This window comes from Vulpes lagopus, chromosome 2 (genome assembly GCF_018345385.1).
Source record: "Vulpes lagopus strain Blue_001 chromosome 2, ASM1834538v1, whole genome shotgun sequence".
Classification (NCBI taxonomy): Eukaryota; Metazoa; Chordata; class Mammalia; order Carnivora; family Canidae; genus Vulpes; species Vulpes lagopus.
The window spans coordinates 156,566,694-156,580,983 of record NC_054825.1 but is presented as its reverse complement, the minus strand read 5'-3'; the positions used below and the strand labels follow the sequence as shown (position 1 = coordinate 156,580,983).

General features: G+C 57.4%; 2 protein-coding genes across 2 annotated transcripts in view; both read left to right on the top strand.

The window, feature by feature from the left end:
• The first annotated feature begins 873 nt into the window (after window positions 1–873).
• Window positions 874–6,803, top strand: LOC121484165 (zinc finger protein 324A-like). The gene is made up of 4 exons (XM_041743017.1): window positions 874–1,280; window positions 2,783–2,909; window positions 3,250–3,366; window positions 3,914–6,803. The coding sequence occupies exons 1-4, from the start codon at window positions 1,248–1,250 to the stop codon at window positions 5,365–5,367; spliced, it is 1,731 nt and encodes a 576-aa protein (XP_041598951.1). The 5' UTR covers window positions 874–1,247; the 3' UTR covers window positions 5,368–6,803.
• A 2,589-nt stretch (window positions 6,804–9,392) lies between these two features.
• The window catches only part of LOC121478566, a 30,936-nt gene continuing 26,038 nt past the window's right edge, over window positions 9,393–14,290 (top strand). Inside the window, exons 1-6 of the mRNA XM_041733661.1 lie at window positions 9,393–10,883; window positions 10,960–11,161; window positions 11,491–11,585; window positions 13,123–13,207; window positions 13,434–13,526; window positions 13,666–14,189. Coding sequence (XP_041589595.1) covers window positions 10,542–10,883; window positions 10,960–11,161; window positions 11,491–11,585; window positions 13,123–13,207; window positions 13,434–13,526; window positions 13,666–14,189 — 1,341 coding nt within the window. The 5' untranslated portion in view covers window positions 9,393–10,541. The remainder of the gene's footprint in view (window positions 10,884–10,959; window positions 11,162–11,490; window positions 11,586–13,122; window positions 13,208–13,433; window positions 13,527–13,665; window positions 14,190–14,290) is intronic.

The following is a 14,290-nucleotide window of genomic DNA, read 5'->3' as shown; positions in this document are numbered from 1 at the left end:
TTATGCATGCAGATTACCGACCCTGAAAAAAACCAAATCGTCCCAGTGGAGCAACAGAGGGAAAACCTCTTCTTCTCTGCCAGCAGTCACTCGTGTGCAGAGACTGCCTTTCCTTTTGTTTTTAGGTGTGACAGACACTCAGGTTGGTCCCGAGGAAAAGACACCGAGGAATCAATATCGTGATGTGCCAACAACACCCAGACGACCCAAAGACAAGCAAGTCTGGGAAAATACATTCTGAGCGGTCCAGTTTAGTAAGGTAAACAGATGGCTTAGGGACGTCTCAGAGAACAATTCAAACTCAAGAAAAATTTAGGCTGGGGGCTTGCAGCCCTTGGGGTAGAGGCTGCAAAAGTGATATTAACCCTTCACAGGACACAGAGAGGCCAAACCCGAGCCCAGGCCTCCAGAGGCAGCGCTGGGGTGGGCACTGCCAGGCTCGGTGCCAAAGCGCCAACCCTCGCACACGCACACACCCCGCCCGCAACGACACTGGGCTTTGTCCTTAAAGCCCCAGGCTGGGGTCGCCTCCCGGGACCTCAGCAGTTTCCGCTTCTGCGCGTCCAGCATTTAGTGTCGGCGGCCGCTTGGGTGCACGCCGGGATCCCAGAACCCCGAGCGCAGGCCCCCCAGCCGGACGACTCCCCACCTCACGCGCGTGGGCCCACGGAAGCAGGGTCGTGCCTGCGGGAACCCATGTCCCAGAGCGCTGCGCGGAGATGCCTGACGGTCGCCAGAGGCGTGGGCAAGGGTACCGCGGGACTGGCCGCCGAGCCGGCGGAAACTACGCTTCCCAGAAGGCGCCGCGCGTGCGTCCGCAGCGCTCATGGGGCCAATGACGGCTTGCGGAGGCTGGACTTCCGGCGTCCGGGGGCTGTCACTTTGCTGCCGGGCGTGGGGCCACACCGGTGTCGGGGACTGAGGCGCGACCGGCCCGGGTCGGTTTTCCAGAGGCTTGGAGACCCAAGGCGAGGGCTGCGAGGAAGGCGCGAGCGGAGGGCCGCAACGCGCACGCCGTGATCGTGGGCGACGGTCGCGTCCCCCGAGCCTGGGTTTCTCCGGGTGTAGCCTGGGACGCCCCGCAAGGCTGTGGGGCGGTGCCCAGAGTCACGTGTTCTCCGACCCCCGGGCGGCAGGGGCGGCGGCGTCCTGGGCGTCTGTGCCCTCGAACGACGGGAAGACTGAGACCTGGAGCCGGGACGTCGCGTTGTGCGTCGCTTTCTGCGCGTCCTCAAGCAAGGGTTCTGATGGCGACCGCGGCGCTGACAGAGCCCGCACAGGTGAGTAGAAGAAACGTAAGACCACCAACCGCCTGCTCCCTCCTGGAGGCACCTCGACTAAGGGAGGGACTTTACTTGGACGTTTTGTCTCCCCTCCCGGTCCGTCCTAGGCCCGGGGGCTCAGGCCAGTGGAGCGTGCACGTGTGAGATCCCCACTTCTGGCAGCCAAAGGAGTGAGGTGTAGACGGAAGTTCCCAGCAGAGGGTCCCACGCGTGCAAAAGCTGGGAGGGGAGACTGAGCCTAGGTGCTTCGGGAACTGAGCTTCCAGACGTGAGCAAGGAAGAGAAATAGCAGGCTGAGGAGTTGCGTCGGGGCCCGGGGAGGAATCGAACAGAGCCTGGACGTGCTTTAAGTTAGGATTTTTAAAGTATCCCACCGTTTCCTTGGCGGAGAAATGACGCAGAGCGGGGGTGGCCGTGTGCACGGAGCAGGCACTGCCACAGTCTGGGTAGCCGAAGACGGCACCTGCTGCAGGCACGCTGGGCCAGCGGAGACGGGAAAGGGGTTGGATTCCCGTGGGTCTGAGGTCTCAGGTGTGGCGTGTGAGCCAGTGGCCCTAGTGTAGCACAGTCCCAAGTTTTTTGGCCTGAGCACCCAGAGGAACGGAGGTGCTGTAGACAGGAACAGGAATTTGAAGGGAAAGCAGGGTGCGGAGTAAGATCAGGGAGTCTGTGATGTCCCAGGGTGGAGGTATGGTGTGGACCGGGAATTGCAGATGTCTAAGGATAGGGGCCTGACATTCTGAGCCAAGGCAAGGCCTGGGAATCAAACTTAGGAAGGAATCTCGTGGATGCGGCCAGGGATGGGTAGCACTCCAGGGAGATGAAGAAAGGCTGGTAGCCCCTGGGGCTCTTGGTGGAGGATGGGGGGTGGAGCTTGGCTGGTGGCTGAAGGCAGGGTTTAGGCCAAGGAAATGGGGGAGGGACCATAGTTTGGAGGGAGGGTGGAACCGGCTTCCTGTGTGCCCACCAGATCCTTGGGGCCCCTCCTGTAGTGACTGGAGGGGATCAGCCGGCCAGTCGTTCATGCTGAAGGAGCAGTCTTGGGATGTCAGGCAAGTTCAGCAGAAGGGGGCATCCCTGCGAGCATGGGCATGTCCTGCAGGGTCCATAGCTGGGACTTGTACAATTGCTAATTCCAGGAACAGTTAAGGGTATGTCTGGGGAGGTCAGTCTGTGCAAAGGCTGGAGCATGAGTGTGCACCTGGGCCTGCCTTTGGGGTGGTAGCCATCTGAAGGCCGAGAGCTAGCTCTGCCTGCCTTGTGTAAGTGGCCAGTCAGGAGGCCGAGAAGGCATCTATGGCCTAGACAGGTAGGGTTTAGGAAAGAGGAGGGAAGTTGCATCTGCAGAGTTGCAGAGCCTGGGGAGAGGAGGGTAAGGGGGAGCAAGGTAAGCCTCTGAGGGATATTGGGAAAGATAGCCCTTGGGACAGGGAGGTGGGTCCTGGGTCGTCATCAGCCATAGCTTAGATCGTGTCCATCCCCCCCGCCCACTGTTGTAGAGCCTGATGGCCTTTGAGGATGTGGCCGTGTACTTCTCCCAGGAGGAATGGGAGCTCCTGGATGCAGCCCAGAGGGCCTTGTACTGCCACGTGATGCTAGAGAACTTCGCACTTGTGGCTTCACTGGGTAAGGCCCTGGGTTTTCCATGGGAAGCTCTGTTGTTGCCAGCACTAACCCCTTATCTCCTGTTGGCCTATGAGCAGCCTCATACCAGCTGGCTGAGTGTCCCTGTGCCGCTGTGGCGCCTCTGTGTCCAGGCTCGGCCCCTTTCATCTGGTGCTGCCAACACGGTTCTCCTCACAGGGACCATTGAACTCTTCCTGTGAGTCTTGCCATGTGGTGTGGTTTTCTTGGTTGCACAGATGACACCATCTATACCCCATAAAGCCCTGACTTCTGCCATCTGTTGGGCGGTAGGTTGTCCTGAGCTGAGCCTAGCCCCTCACTTGCTTGTCTTTTCTTACAGGGCTCTCTGCGTCACGACCCCGGGTAGTCATGCAGCTTGAGCGTGGCGAGGAGCCCTGGGTTCTCAGTGGGACAGTTGTGATGCCAGCCAGGAATGCTCAGAGGAAGGCCAGCCCTGGTGAGTGGGGACTCAGAGGGAGTGAGCTTGGGCCCATCTGCCGCCACGCTTCTGTCCCCTTTCCCTGCCTTCCTGGAGGCTCTCATCTCCCACCTCCTGCCTGACTCCCTCCCGTCCTCCTTATACCATCAGCCGCTCCTGGAGACTCTGGCCTTGGCTTGCCCATCAAGCGGGAGGGAGATCCCAGGGTACCCCATGCCAGGCAGTGGGCCACAGCCTTTACCAGGACAGTCTGTGACCCACACTCATGGCACTGGCCACACTATGGGAGAGGCAGTGGGGGGGGGGGCGGGGGGGGGCACAGGCAGGAACAGGGTTTGAGGGTAGGGCCTATAGCATCAGGTAGCTATTTGTGTAAGGAACAAAAGCAGGCTTGAGGAGTCCCCTGGGACAGAAGTGAAGTACATACGCTGGTATCTGGCCACGGCTTTTCTCCCCAGCTTGCACACCACCCAGTCCTCAGCATTCCTTTGCCTGACCACTAGGCATGCCCCAACCATCCCCTCTGGCCAGGATGACCCAGGATCCACCATTTCTGTGCCTTCAGGTTCCCGTCATCTGGCATACGACAGGGTGGTTCCTGGAGAAGCAGCGCTGCCAGGGGCCCTCCATGATGGCTCCCATCCAGCGCCTACAAGGGTCCTTCCCTTCACTGGCATGTGTGATCGTGGGAAAAGCCTGGAGGACTGGCAGGGCATCTCCCGTTCTCAGGAGAAAAAACCCACAGGGGTGTCTGTAATCTATTGGGAACGGCTCCTGCTGGGTCCTGGCAGTGGGGAGGCCAGTGTCAGCCTCAGACTGACCTCTCCACTGAGGATGGCTGAAGACAGATCACCCAGGGAGAAGGCCCTTATGAACCGCCCCGTGCCAGGCAAGCAGCTGAGGGCATGTGGGGGTCAGAAGCCATATGGGCGGGAGGCCCCTGGGAGAGCCTTCCCCAAAATTCCAGAATTTGAGGCTGGTCTCACCTCTGGGCAAGGTGGTAAGGGTACAGCTAGCCACAAGCCTCATGGACTCCCTGCTGGCCAGGAGCCCCCGACCTGGCATCAGCTGGGCAAGGCCCTCCACACAGGCACTGGCCTCCTTTCAGGGGAGAAGCCCTTCGAATGCAGGGCATGCAACAAAGTGTTCGTGAAGAGCTCCGACCTGCTCAAGCACCTGCGCACCCACACTGGGGAGCGGCCATATGAATGTGCTCAGTGTGGCAAGGCCTTTAGCCAGACATCACACCTGACGCAGCACCAGCGCATCCACAGTGGTGAGACACCCTATGCATGCCCAGCCTGTGGCAAGGCCTTCAGGCATAGCTCCTCCCTGGTGAGACACCAGCGCATACACACAGCTGAGAAGTCTTTCCGCTGCAGCGAGTGTGGCAAGGCCTTCAGCCATGGGTCCAACCTCAGCCAGCACCGCAAAATCCACGCAGGTGGGCGGCCCTACGCATGTGCCCAGTGTGGCCGCCGCTTCTGCCGCAACTCACACCTGATCCAGCATGAGCGCACTCACACGGGTGAGAAGCCTTATACCTGTGCTCTTTGCGGTGCTGCCTTCAGCCAGGGTTCCTCACTCTTCAAGCACCAGCGTGTGCACACAGGCGAAAAGCCCTTTGCCTGTGCAGAATGTGGCCGTGCCTTCAGTCACAGCTCTAACCTCACGCAGCATCAGCTACTGCACACGGGTGAGCGGCCCTTCCGCTGTGGGGACTGTGGGAAGGCTTTTGCCAAGGGTGCAGTGTTGCTCAGCCACCGACGCATCCACACGGGTGAGAAGCCCTTTGTATGCACACATTGCGGCCGTGCCTTCCGAGAGCGCCCAGCCCTCTTCCACCACCAGAGGATCCACACAGGAGAGAAACCTGTGCGGAAACCGCGGCGTGGGACAGGCCTGTGCCCCCAGGCCAGGCCTTCTTTGGGAGCATCATCAGAGGGTTCACTGGGGAGGGAAGCTGGGCCCACTCCCACTTCAGGTCCAGCCACAGTTTCAAAGCCTGCTGAAGCCTGAGTTCACAGCTGGTTGTCTAAACACCTGTGTCGCCCACACATCCACATTTTGGGGAAGACATGGCCGTGTACTGTGGTTCCATCTGCACATGGTGATGATGTTTGCCATTTCAGCCACAGGTCATCCCAACGGTCAGGCTGCAGAATTATCAGGGGGCTGTGTGGATGCTGGGACTTTGGTAGGGCAGAGACCTGGCAGAGTGCTGTTTCATGCCTATTATGACGTGGGTACTCAGGTGAGGAGGAGGAGGGCTGGAGTGCTGGGGAGGTGGTCCTAGAAGGTTCCCACGTCTGTACACCAGTGACTGCCATGCTGACCCTCAGGATGTTCCTTCAAGACCTCACTTCATCCAAGGCCTCCTGTGAGCAGACCCAGGGGGTAGGACGTCATGTGCTGTCTGGTGTTGGTTTTGGGCTCTAAGTCTCAGCTTCCACCTCCGGAAAAGAATGGGAGGGAGAGAAAGGGAGGGAAGGAGGGAGGGAGAGAGATTCAGGCCTACCGAGGGTATCTGCAGGACCGTGATAGGCAGGATCTTGATAAGGGCCAACATGTGCCCATTGCCACCCCTGAGGTGGCTGCTGTGGTTGGTACCCCATTTCTCCGATGAGGAAACTGAGGCAGAGAGAGGGGATGTGAGTTGCACACAGCAGAGCCAGGACATGGCTCCTGGCCATAGGCTCAGCATCCTGAGCTCAGCACTCTGCCCCCGTGCTCTGGCATCCATGCTCTAGTCTGCCAGTGTGAGAGCTGGGTGGTGCCAGGCCTGGCTACCTGCACCTAGAACTCCCACAGTCGGTGGAGCAAGCAGAGGTAGAGGGCCCTGGGTTGAGGAGAGGGAGACCAACATCAAGAATGATGGCTCTTTAGCCATGCTCTTCCATTCAGTTTCTCATCCAAGCCTCAGGATTGGCCACATCCTCTGTTACCAAAGGCTCCCTTACAGGAGCCTTTATATCCCCACTGCCCTGAGAAGAGGTGATCATAACAGGTTTGGAGGAGACCAGATGGGACTACTTGTTTCTGCAGAGTCTGGTGGACAGGTGTCCACCTGTTCTCTTGCCTCAAGTGGAAAGGGGATTTGCCGTTCCCTAAGGCCATGTGTGTGCACCCTCCCATCGTGGGTCACCTCCACATGGCTGGGACACTGAGTCAGATGGGTGGGATGGGGCCCAGGTTTCTCCCTGTGGCTCTCAGTGGACCAGCTTCCATCGTGACCTGAGGCTTTACTCCCAGGGATGTTAGTGGACTCTTGGGAACAAAAAAGAGAAGACCCAAAAGTAGAAGTTGGAATGGACGTATATTATGTAAATCCTTGCACAGCAGTGTGGAAGTGCACAGCCTTGGCCCCCCCTCCAGCCTCCAGATTATGGTTCAGAAGGGTTTAAGAACACAATCCAGAGAGGTTTTCATATATAAATTTTCAAACGTGCACAGTAACAGTCTGATGCCTTTTTCATCTTAGCACAATGCATACATGCCTTCAGTGTGTTTCCCAAATGTACAGGGACCTTGTTTTGTCCCATGTCTCTTTGAAAGACCAAAGGGTAGATGTGTAGTCTGAGGCCCACTGAGGATTTGGGATACCTGTTATCCCCTTGGTAGTCATAGGTGTAGGAGTATCCAAGGAGGTCTGGGCTGGGTGGTGTGCCTGGGTCCCCAAACAGGGCCTCTGTCTGGATAGGAGTTGTTTATGGTCCAGGCCAGGGGATTTAGTGGTGGGGTCACCAATTGGCTAGAAATATGGAGTCCAGCCTGGTGAGTCTTCTATCCCACCAGCTGCAAGATTTGGCAGCCGTGTGCCATATACAGTGACCACAGACCTATTGCTGTCTCTCACTCCCATCTTCCCAGCAGTGCCAGGCTCATTTCTGGAACCTCATAGCTCCTACAAGGACGAGAGACTTGCTGGACCTGCTCCCAAAGACCCTTAGATGCAGGTCTTATGTGCCAGGCTTCTTAGTTCCTTACAGACTTCTGAGCCACTACCCTGCCCCGTCCCCCCCCCCCCCAAGTCATCCTTTCTCCTGTGGTCTGGTACACCCTGGCCTCAGCCACATCTTCCCTCAGAAGGGCCTCCTTGAATGTGCCTTGAGTAGTTAACAGCCTCAGGCTACAAAGCTGTGAAATGCAAACATCTGACTGATAGGTCTAGGAAGCCGATGGGATTCAGGAGCAAAGGCATCTTCAAAACACCAAGTGGGTACTCAGCAAGTCATGCAACCTTTCCTGCATCTTGGATGGAAGCTCCTGGAGCTCTTATGACCCCTTGAGTTGGGCTTGATGTCCTAAGCCATCTCCCCATCAGTCTCCTCCCCACTTCATTGAATTTCACGCTTGGCTTGGCTCCTCCGATCCCTCACTTCCTCTATTCTCAAGTCCACCCCTCCCAATACCTAAGACTTGTCAGTGGCCCACACCCTGGTCTTATGGGAACAGTAACAATGATTACCTGCCTTCCCTGGTGTCTTGGGTGTCACATTACCATCCTCTAAACTTCTGTGGTCATGTTAAGCCTTGTCTTGTCAGGCTAGTCCATCTCTTTAATCCTGAACAGGCTGAGTGTATAAGTGCCCTTGAGCCCTCTGGGTCAAGATGGTGGACTGGACACATAGCATTTCATTTGGTTCCAAAAGCCACGGAAGCGACAGAGATGAGACTGTTTAAAAATATGAACCCACAAGTATGAGGATGGTGAAACAGCAACAGCAATGGCATTCTGGAATTAGAAGCAGATGCAGATGTGGGATATGATTTAGAGAAAGTCAAATACTGACTTGGCACTGTGTAAGTAGACAGGTCCCACCAGGCTTATACTGCACAAATCCAGAAGGCTTGCAAATTGCAAACCAGCAGCCCCTGGGAGGAGAGATCTAAAAGATGACTGAGGTAGAGCTATTAAAGCTGTTAGAGCAACAGCTTTCTCCATATAGTGGATGATGGAAGAGTCATTTGTGGGGAATCCGTACAGTTTCAGAGAAATAATCTAAGTCCTCCATAAAACAGCTCTGACTGACGGCATTTATGAGTAGACAGGCCCCAGCCATGCAGATACTCAGAGTTTCCAATCAGCAGGTAAGACCACTGCTCTTCATGAAGTGCTGGCTGCTAGGGATTACAAGAAATCAAAACAGGCATATGCAGTTTGGGATGGTTCAGCTACTTGGTTTCTGGAAGCAAAGCACCCCTTTCCCACAGTGATTCTTGCATATACTGAGGTAAACTGAAGATCACTCTTACTAGGCCTGGTACCCGATGTAAAAGGTTAGTGGCGTCCCATAAGCTGGACAAAAACTTTCATCCCTTACTTTGCAGTACTGACATCTGAAGTGATGTCCGAGACTCTGAGGGTATTGATCATGGGATATTTTCCTCGTGTAAATGAGTGCCCACCCTGGTCCTTGTTCTCGATGTCCAGAGGTCGAATGAAGGACTCCAGCTCCATCCTCGCTGGAATCACTCTCGGGGTTGTCCACAGATCAGGCCGGCCTTGCGGGCTGGACCCCGCTTCCTCCTGGGACTACCTGGAAGGAGTCTCCGCCGAACTACACTACACTGGTAGTCACTTCCGGCCTCCCTGGAGGACCGGGCGACGCTCTGTCCGTTGCCTTGGAAACAGGGAGGTGGTTGGGCGCCCTCTACCGGTTAGCAAGAAGACTGCTCCGCAACTAGGACGAAGCCTCTAAGACGAGCGCTGGGGAGGGGCCTAGGTGGGGTGCTAGCTCTGAATGGCCGTAAGGTCACGCTCCTCCCCATTCACCACACTTGCCAATAGGCTCCGGGTCCACTGCACATGCGCAGGATCTTAACATACCGTCCATCACGGCCGTAGGTGAGTCTAGGGTTCCTTCCTTCCATATAAAGGAAGAGTGGTCGCCAATGAGGGGAGGGAGCCCCCAAACTGCGACTCTTCAGATTCCTCTAAGAGGAAGAGAGCTCTTCTCGGCCGTGCGAGGCCTTTGGAGATGAGCATCTGCTGGCGGAGGCCGCATCCGTCCTTGCTTGCTGAGTCTCACGGGAAACGTAGTCCTAAGGGAGGGGGCGGGTCCTGCTAAGCCGGCGCGTCCTTGGCCAGGGCGGAGTCGCCGCGGCACCGCGCGGCGGGGCGGGCGGGGCAGGACCCCTTACCGGAAGTGGTCTCCTAGCACCGGCGGCGAGGTTGAGGTGAGCGCCGGCCTGGCTGGGCGGGGCGCAGCTTTTTCCACCCCCTGGGGACCCGGCCGCCCGGTGCTCCTAGTACTCCAAAGTACCTCCCGACGTGCGCTGCGCGCTCCACCTCTCACTCAGAGCTGCGTTCCCCTTCCTCTGGCCTGACCTCTTCCTTCCCCTGCTTGTTGGGAGACCGACTCCAGGGCCGGGTGGGGAGGTGGGAGGTGGTCAGGCCTGGTCTGGCTGGTCTAATGGGTCCCCCAAGTGGGCTTGCTTCACTCCAGTCCGTCTGGACGGCAGGGGCACAGTGTCCGCTCACTGCGCGCAACTCGTAGCTTTGTTTTGCTTTTCACATGCTTGGTGCGGGAGGCGAGCCATTCACAGTTCGCTGCGGTCAGCGAACACGGTGTCCCGGAGTCCGCGCTGCCCCTGCCTCGACCCATGGCGCAGACGTGCCTTATACTTAGAGCTGGCCCTCGGGTTGCTCACTTCAGTCAACATATCTGGACTCCTTGGAGATGATGGGGACACACACTCCACCATAGCCCGCACGGCCGCCTATGCCTCTTCTCACCTTCACTGCCTCCGGCTCACTGGCAGTGATGGTCTCACCCGGTCCCTGGTTGCCTCTCCCTCAACGTCCTGCCTAACTGATCACTCCCCTCTCTTCTCTGTAGTCACTTTCCCTGGCTCCTGAGTCAGATCCTAGAATCCTCTGTTGACTCCCTTTGCCTACCTCTTCATCATTTCCTGCAGTTTTATGGAAGCTCCATTGTACAACTTGCCTCCAAAGCATTCATCCACAAGGTTTTCTTCTGCCTTTAGCTCCTGTCAGCAGCCAGCTCCTGTGACCCTCCACAAAGCATTCCCAGCCTCGTGTATCCCTGTGCCAAGGCCCTCCCACAACCAGCCTCAGCACCCTGGGCTGGGCCTGTCTGCCCAACCCTGGCCATGGCCTCTTGGCCTGCACCCTAACCACTCCTTTCCTGCAGGTCCCTCTTGTTGGCTACAGGAAGACACCCAGTACAATGCCATCCCCACTGGGCCGCCCACGCCTGCCCTCTGTGGATCCTGTGGCCATCCTGGAGGAGCCTGAGGCAGCACGCCTGCGCTTCCGGGGATTCTGCTACCAGGAGGTGGCAGGTCCCCGTGAGGCCCTGGCCCGGCTTCGAGAGCTGTGCCACCAGTGGCTGCGACCGGAGGCATGCTCCAAGGAGCAGATGCTGGAGCTGCTGGTACTGGAGCAGTTTCTGGGCACACTGCCTCCTGAGATTCAGGCCTGGGTGCGGGGCCAGCGGCCAGGCAGCCCTGAGGAGGCTGTAGCCCTGGTTGAGGGCCTGCAGCATGACCCTGGGCAGCTGCTGGGCTGGGTGAGTGTGGCTAGTATTGGTTTCTTGGAGGGACAAAGCAAAATTAGAGCCCCTGTAACTTATTTCTCCCCCTCAGATTACAGCCCATGTCCTGAAGCAAGTGGTGCTCCCAACAGCACAGAAGACAGAGGAGTCCTTGGGGAGATCCCACCCCTTAGGGACAGTGGAGCTCCTCAGTGCCACCTCTGGGGAGGGATCACAGGACACTCAGATGCAGCGGTCTGCCCAGCTTAGCTGCAGTGTGAAGGAGGAGCCAGATGCTGATGGGCAGGAGATGGGTGAGAATGGGAGCCACACAAGGTCTGGGGGGCTCTTGGGGGTTGTGTGGACATCCATGATAAGGGTGGGAATCCCAGGAGAAATTGTGCTGGGGGGCCTCCTAGAGGGAATGTGAATGTCCCCCAATGGGATGGGGATTCAGAAAAGACTGCAGACTGTAGAACTGGGTTCTCAGGAGGCAGGAGGGCTGCTTGCCTGCTATGTGACTGGCACACACAGTAGCCTCCTGCCTATTGGCAGAGGAAGGCCAAGGCTGCAGCACCGACACCACCTCATCTACTGTGGCTCACATGAGCAGCCTCTGATTCTCATCTGCCTCATTTTCTAGCACCTTCCAGCCCCCAAAATCCAGCCCAGTCCCAAGAGGGACACCCTGGACACAGGGAACCAACTTCCACATCCTTCCACCCACCCAGGATTCAGGTAAGCAGCCCTAGGTGGGAGGTACAGGCAGCCAGTAGAAGTATGTCCTTGGTGGCCACTCTGCTCTCGTTAGTTTTTCAGGCTTTTTGGCCACAGCTTTGTGCTCTTCGCTGCCCAAAAATGGAGTTGGTATCAGAGCTCCAACTGCAGGTCCTGGGAGACAGGGACAGGCTGGTGGTCTCCCTAAAATTGGGGAAAAAATTGAGGCTTCAGGCCATGGAATCTGGTTTAGAGTGACTGGAACTGGTAGGAATTGGCTTTCTCAATTACAGAGAAATCGGAGATTTTGAAGCTCTCAGCAGTCTTAAGCTGGTGCATGAGGATTTGAACCCTCATGTGCAAGTGGGGAGAGGTCAAGATGAAGAACTCTGACCAGAAAGCCTGAGCTACAACACATCGCAGTCTGGTATCCCCAGCACACCTGAGATCAGAATGGAGATAGCTAGGAAATAACCTGCAGCTACCTCTTTCCTGAGTCTTTCCTCAGAGGCCATCCATCCTCTGGGCTGCGACCAGCTGGGGGCAGCAAGGCTTGGCTGAGGCCCTGCTACCTGGAGTACTTGGTTCCTGAGTGTGGAGAGCAGTGATCCTGTCCTCTCCCAGCAACTTAGCTCCTAAGCTACTCCACTGGGTAATGTTCCCGGTGGAAGATCTGGTTGAGATGTGTTTGGAGGCTAAAAAGTCCCTCCAGGCTCCCTCCACAGTCTGATGGCACAGTGGGAAACAGCTGGGTGGGCAGGCCACACCCTCCAAAGCCTCCAGCCAGCAGCATTCCACCTGTGGCTTCATGTGGCTGTCACCTCCCTGTCTGTGGACCTGCCGTGGCTTGTTTGTCAGGATTATTTTTCCCATCCCAGCAAAGCACACGTGATGGGATTTTGGGAGACAAAGAGAGCAGACACCAGGGACAGGGAGTGCATCTCCTGGTAAAGCCCACCCTCGGCAACAGGCAGGAGCCAGCCCACCACCCCATTAACACACATCTGAGCCCTGAGATGGCTGTACCTCCTAATGTAAGCCCTTCTGCCTTCAACCTCTCTGCAGCCAGGTCACCACATCGAGGAATGCTGATAGCCCTCAGCAGCTCCCCCAGGGAGGATCTCTGTTACTTTTGTAACCAGAGGCTTGGGGAGAGGTGGCTAGGTTCCCTTGGGTCCCCAGGCCTTTTGTTCTTGATGCAGCACTGTTCAAGGCAAGGGTGTAGGGACAGTCACTTCCACACAGAACCTATCCAAGGGTTCTCAGCTGCCTGGCTAGAATATGGAGTGGGGCGGGCTTCTTAGGGGGACAGGTCCTAACACTGAGATGAAGGACAGCTCCTCTCTGCCCTATTTCCCAGCCTTCACATTTCCCAGCCTTCACACACCCTTCTCAGCTTCATCCTTAGCAAGCAGAAGAGCCTTAGGTAATAACCTGCCTGTTCCCTCAGGTAATTAGTAAGATTGTAACCAGGGACACGGACAGGTAGGCACTGCAGGGCAGGGCAGAGGATGGGGGAGTGGACAGGCACCAAGAGTGATGGGCTGCATCCCCACAGGAGGAGTGGGGGCTACTGGACCCGTCACAGAAGGAATTGTACTGGGATGCAATGCTGGAGAAATACGGCACGGTGGTCTCCCTGGGTGAGGACCAGCCATGACCCCTCTTTTACTGTCTGCATACTGCCCTGGTTGTAGGGCTCGCTTCCCAGCCCTTTCCCATGCAGGTCTCCCAGTGCTTACCTGTATTCATGCTCCTTACCTAGGGGCACCCCATCACCCACCAGGGCCCCCGCCCCTGGCCCTAACATGTAAGAGCCCTTTACCTGCCCCCATGTCAGGACTGCTACCTGACTGTCCCTCACCCCAGCAGGAATACCAGCCCCCCAGCCAGAGGCACAGGCTGAGTTGGAGCCAGGGGCATTGCGTACAGGGACAGAGAGTCTAAGAAGCCTCCACCTGGGTGAGTGTTTTTCCATGCGACCTGAACCACCTGTTTTCTGGTGGAAGGGAGCTTGTATGCCCCACACGCCTCATGGGAGAGGGTGGGCCAATGTTAAGGGCACTGAGCTACCTGGGACTATCACCTCTCCTTCCCTCAGGAGATGAGAATGAGAGCCACTGCGAGGGTCCATCCCGCTGCCCAGAGGACCAGCCACCCCGGGGCTTGGGGTCTGTTACTTGGGAGGGCCCGTCTGTGGCCTCTGTGTCTGCCAGGGCAGTGCTGGGAGCAGGGCTGGAGCCTGGCGTCCCTCGGAGGAAGCCTTATACCTGTGAGCTGTGCGGCCGAGGCTTCGACTGGAAATCGGTGTTTGTCATCCACCACCGGACACATGCAGATGGGCAGGGTACACAGGCACCAGCGCTGGCTGTGGGTGGTGCTCAGAAGCTGCCACAGGGTTCCCGGGAGCCAGGCACACCACGTCACCCCCGACGCATGCTCCCATGCCCCCGGAGCTATGCATGTGAGGAGTGTGGGTGCAGCTTCAGCTGGAAGTCGCAGCTGGTCATCCACCGCAAGAGCCATGCAGGCCAGCGGCGCCACTTCTGTGGAGACTGTGGCCGTGGCTTCGATTGGAAGTCCCAGCTGGTCATCCACAGGAAGAGCCACCAGCCCGAAGCCCCATGAGTGTCTTGAGAAGGCAGCCTCATCTTGGGGGCCTTGGAGCCTCCAGGGCTTGACACAGTTCCTGGTACTCTGGTTCCAGCCTTCCCAGGGCTGCTGAG

Excerpts from the sequence above, each read along its gene's own strand:
- LOC121484165 (XM_041743017.1), top strand. The coding sequence starts at position 1,248 with ATGGCGACCGCGGCGCTGACAGAGCCCGCACAG. Across the intron at positions 2,910-3,249 it reads CGCACTTGTGGCTTCACTGG|GGCTCTCTGCGTCACGACCC; the intron begins GTAAGGCCCTGG and ends CTTTTCTTACAG. Across the intron at positions 3,367-3,913 it reads TCAGAGGAAGGCCAGCCCTG|GTTCCCGTCATCTGGCATAC; the intron begins GTGAGTGGGGAC and ends CTGTGCCTTCAG.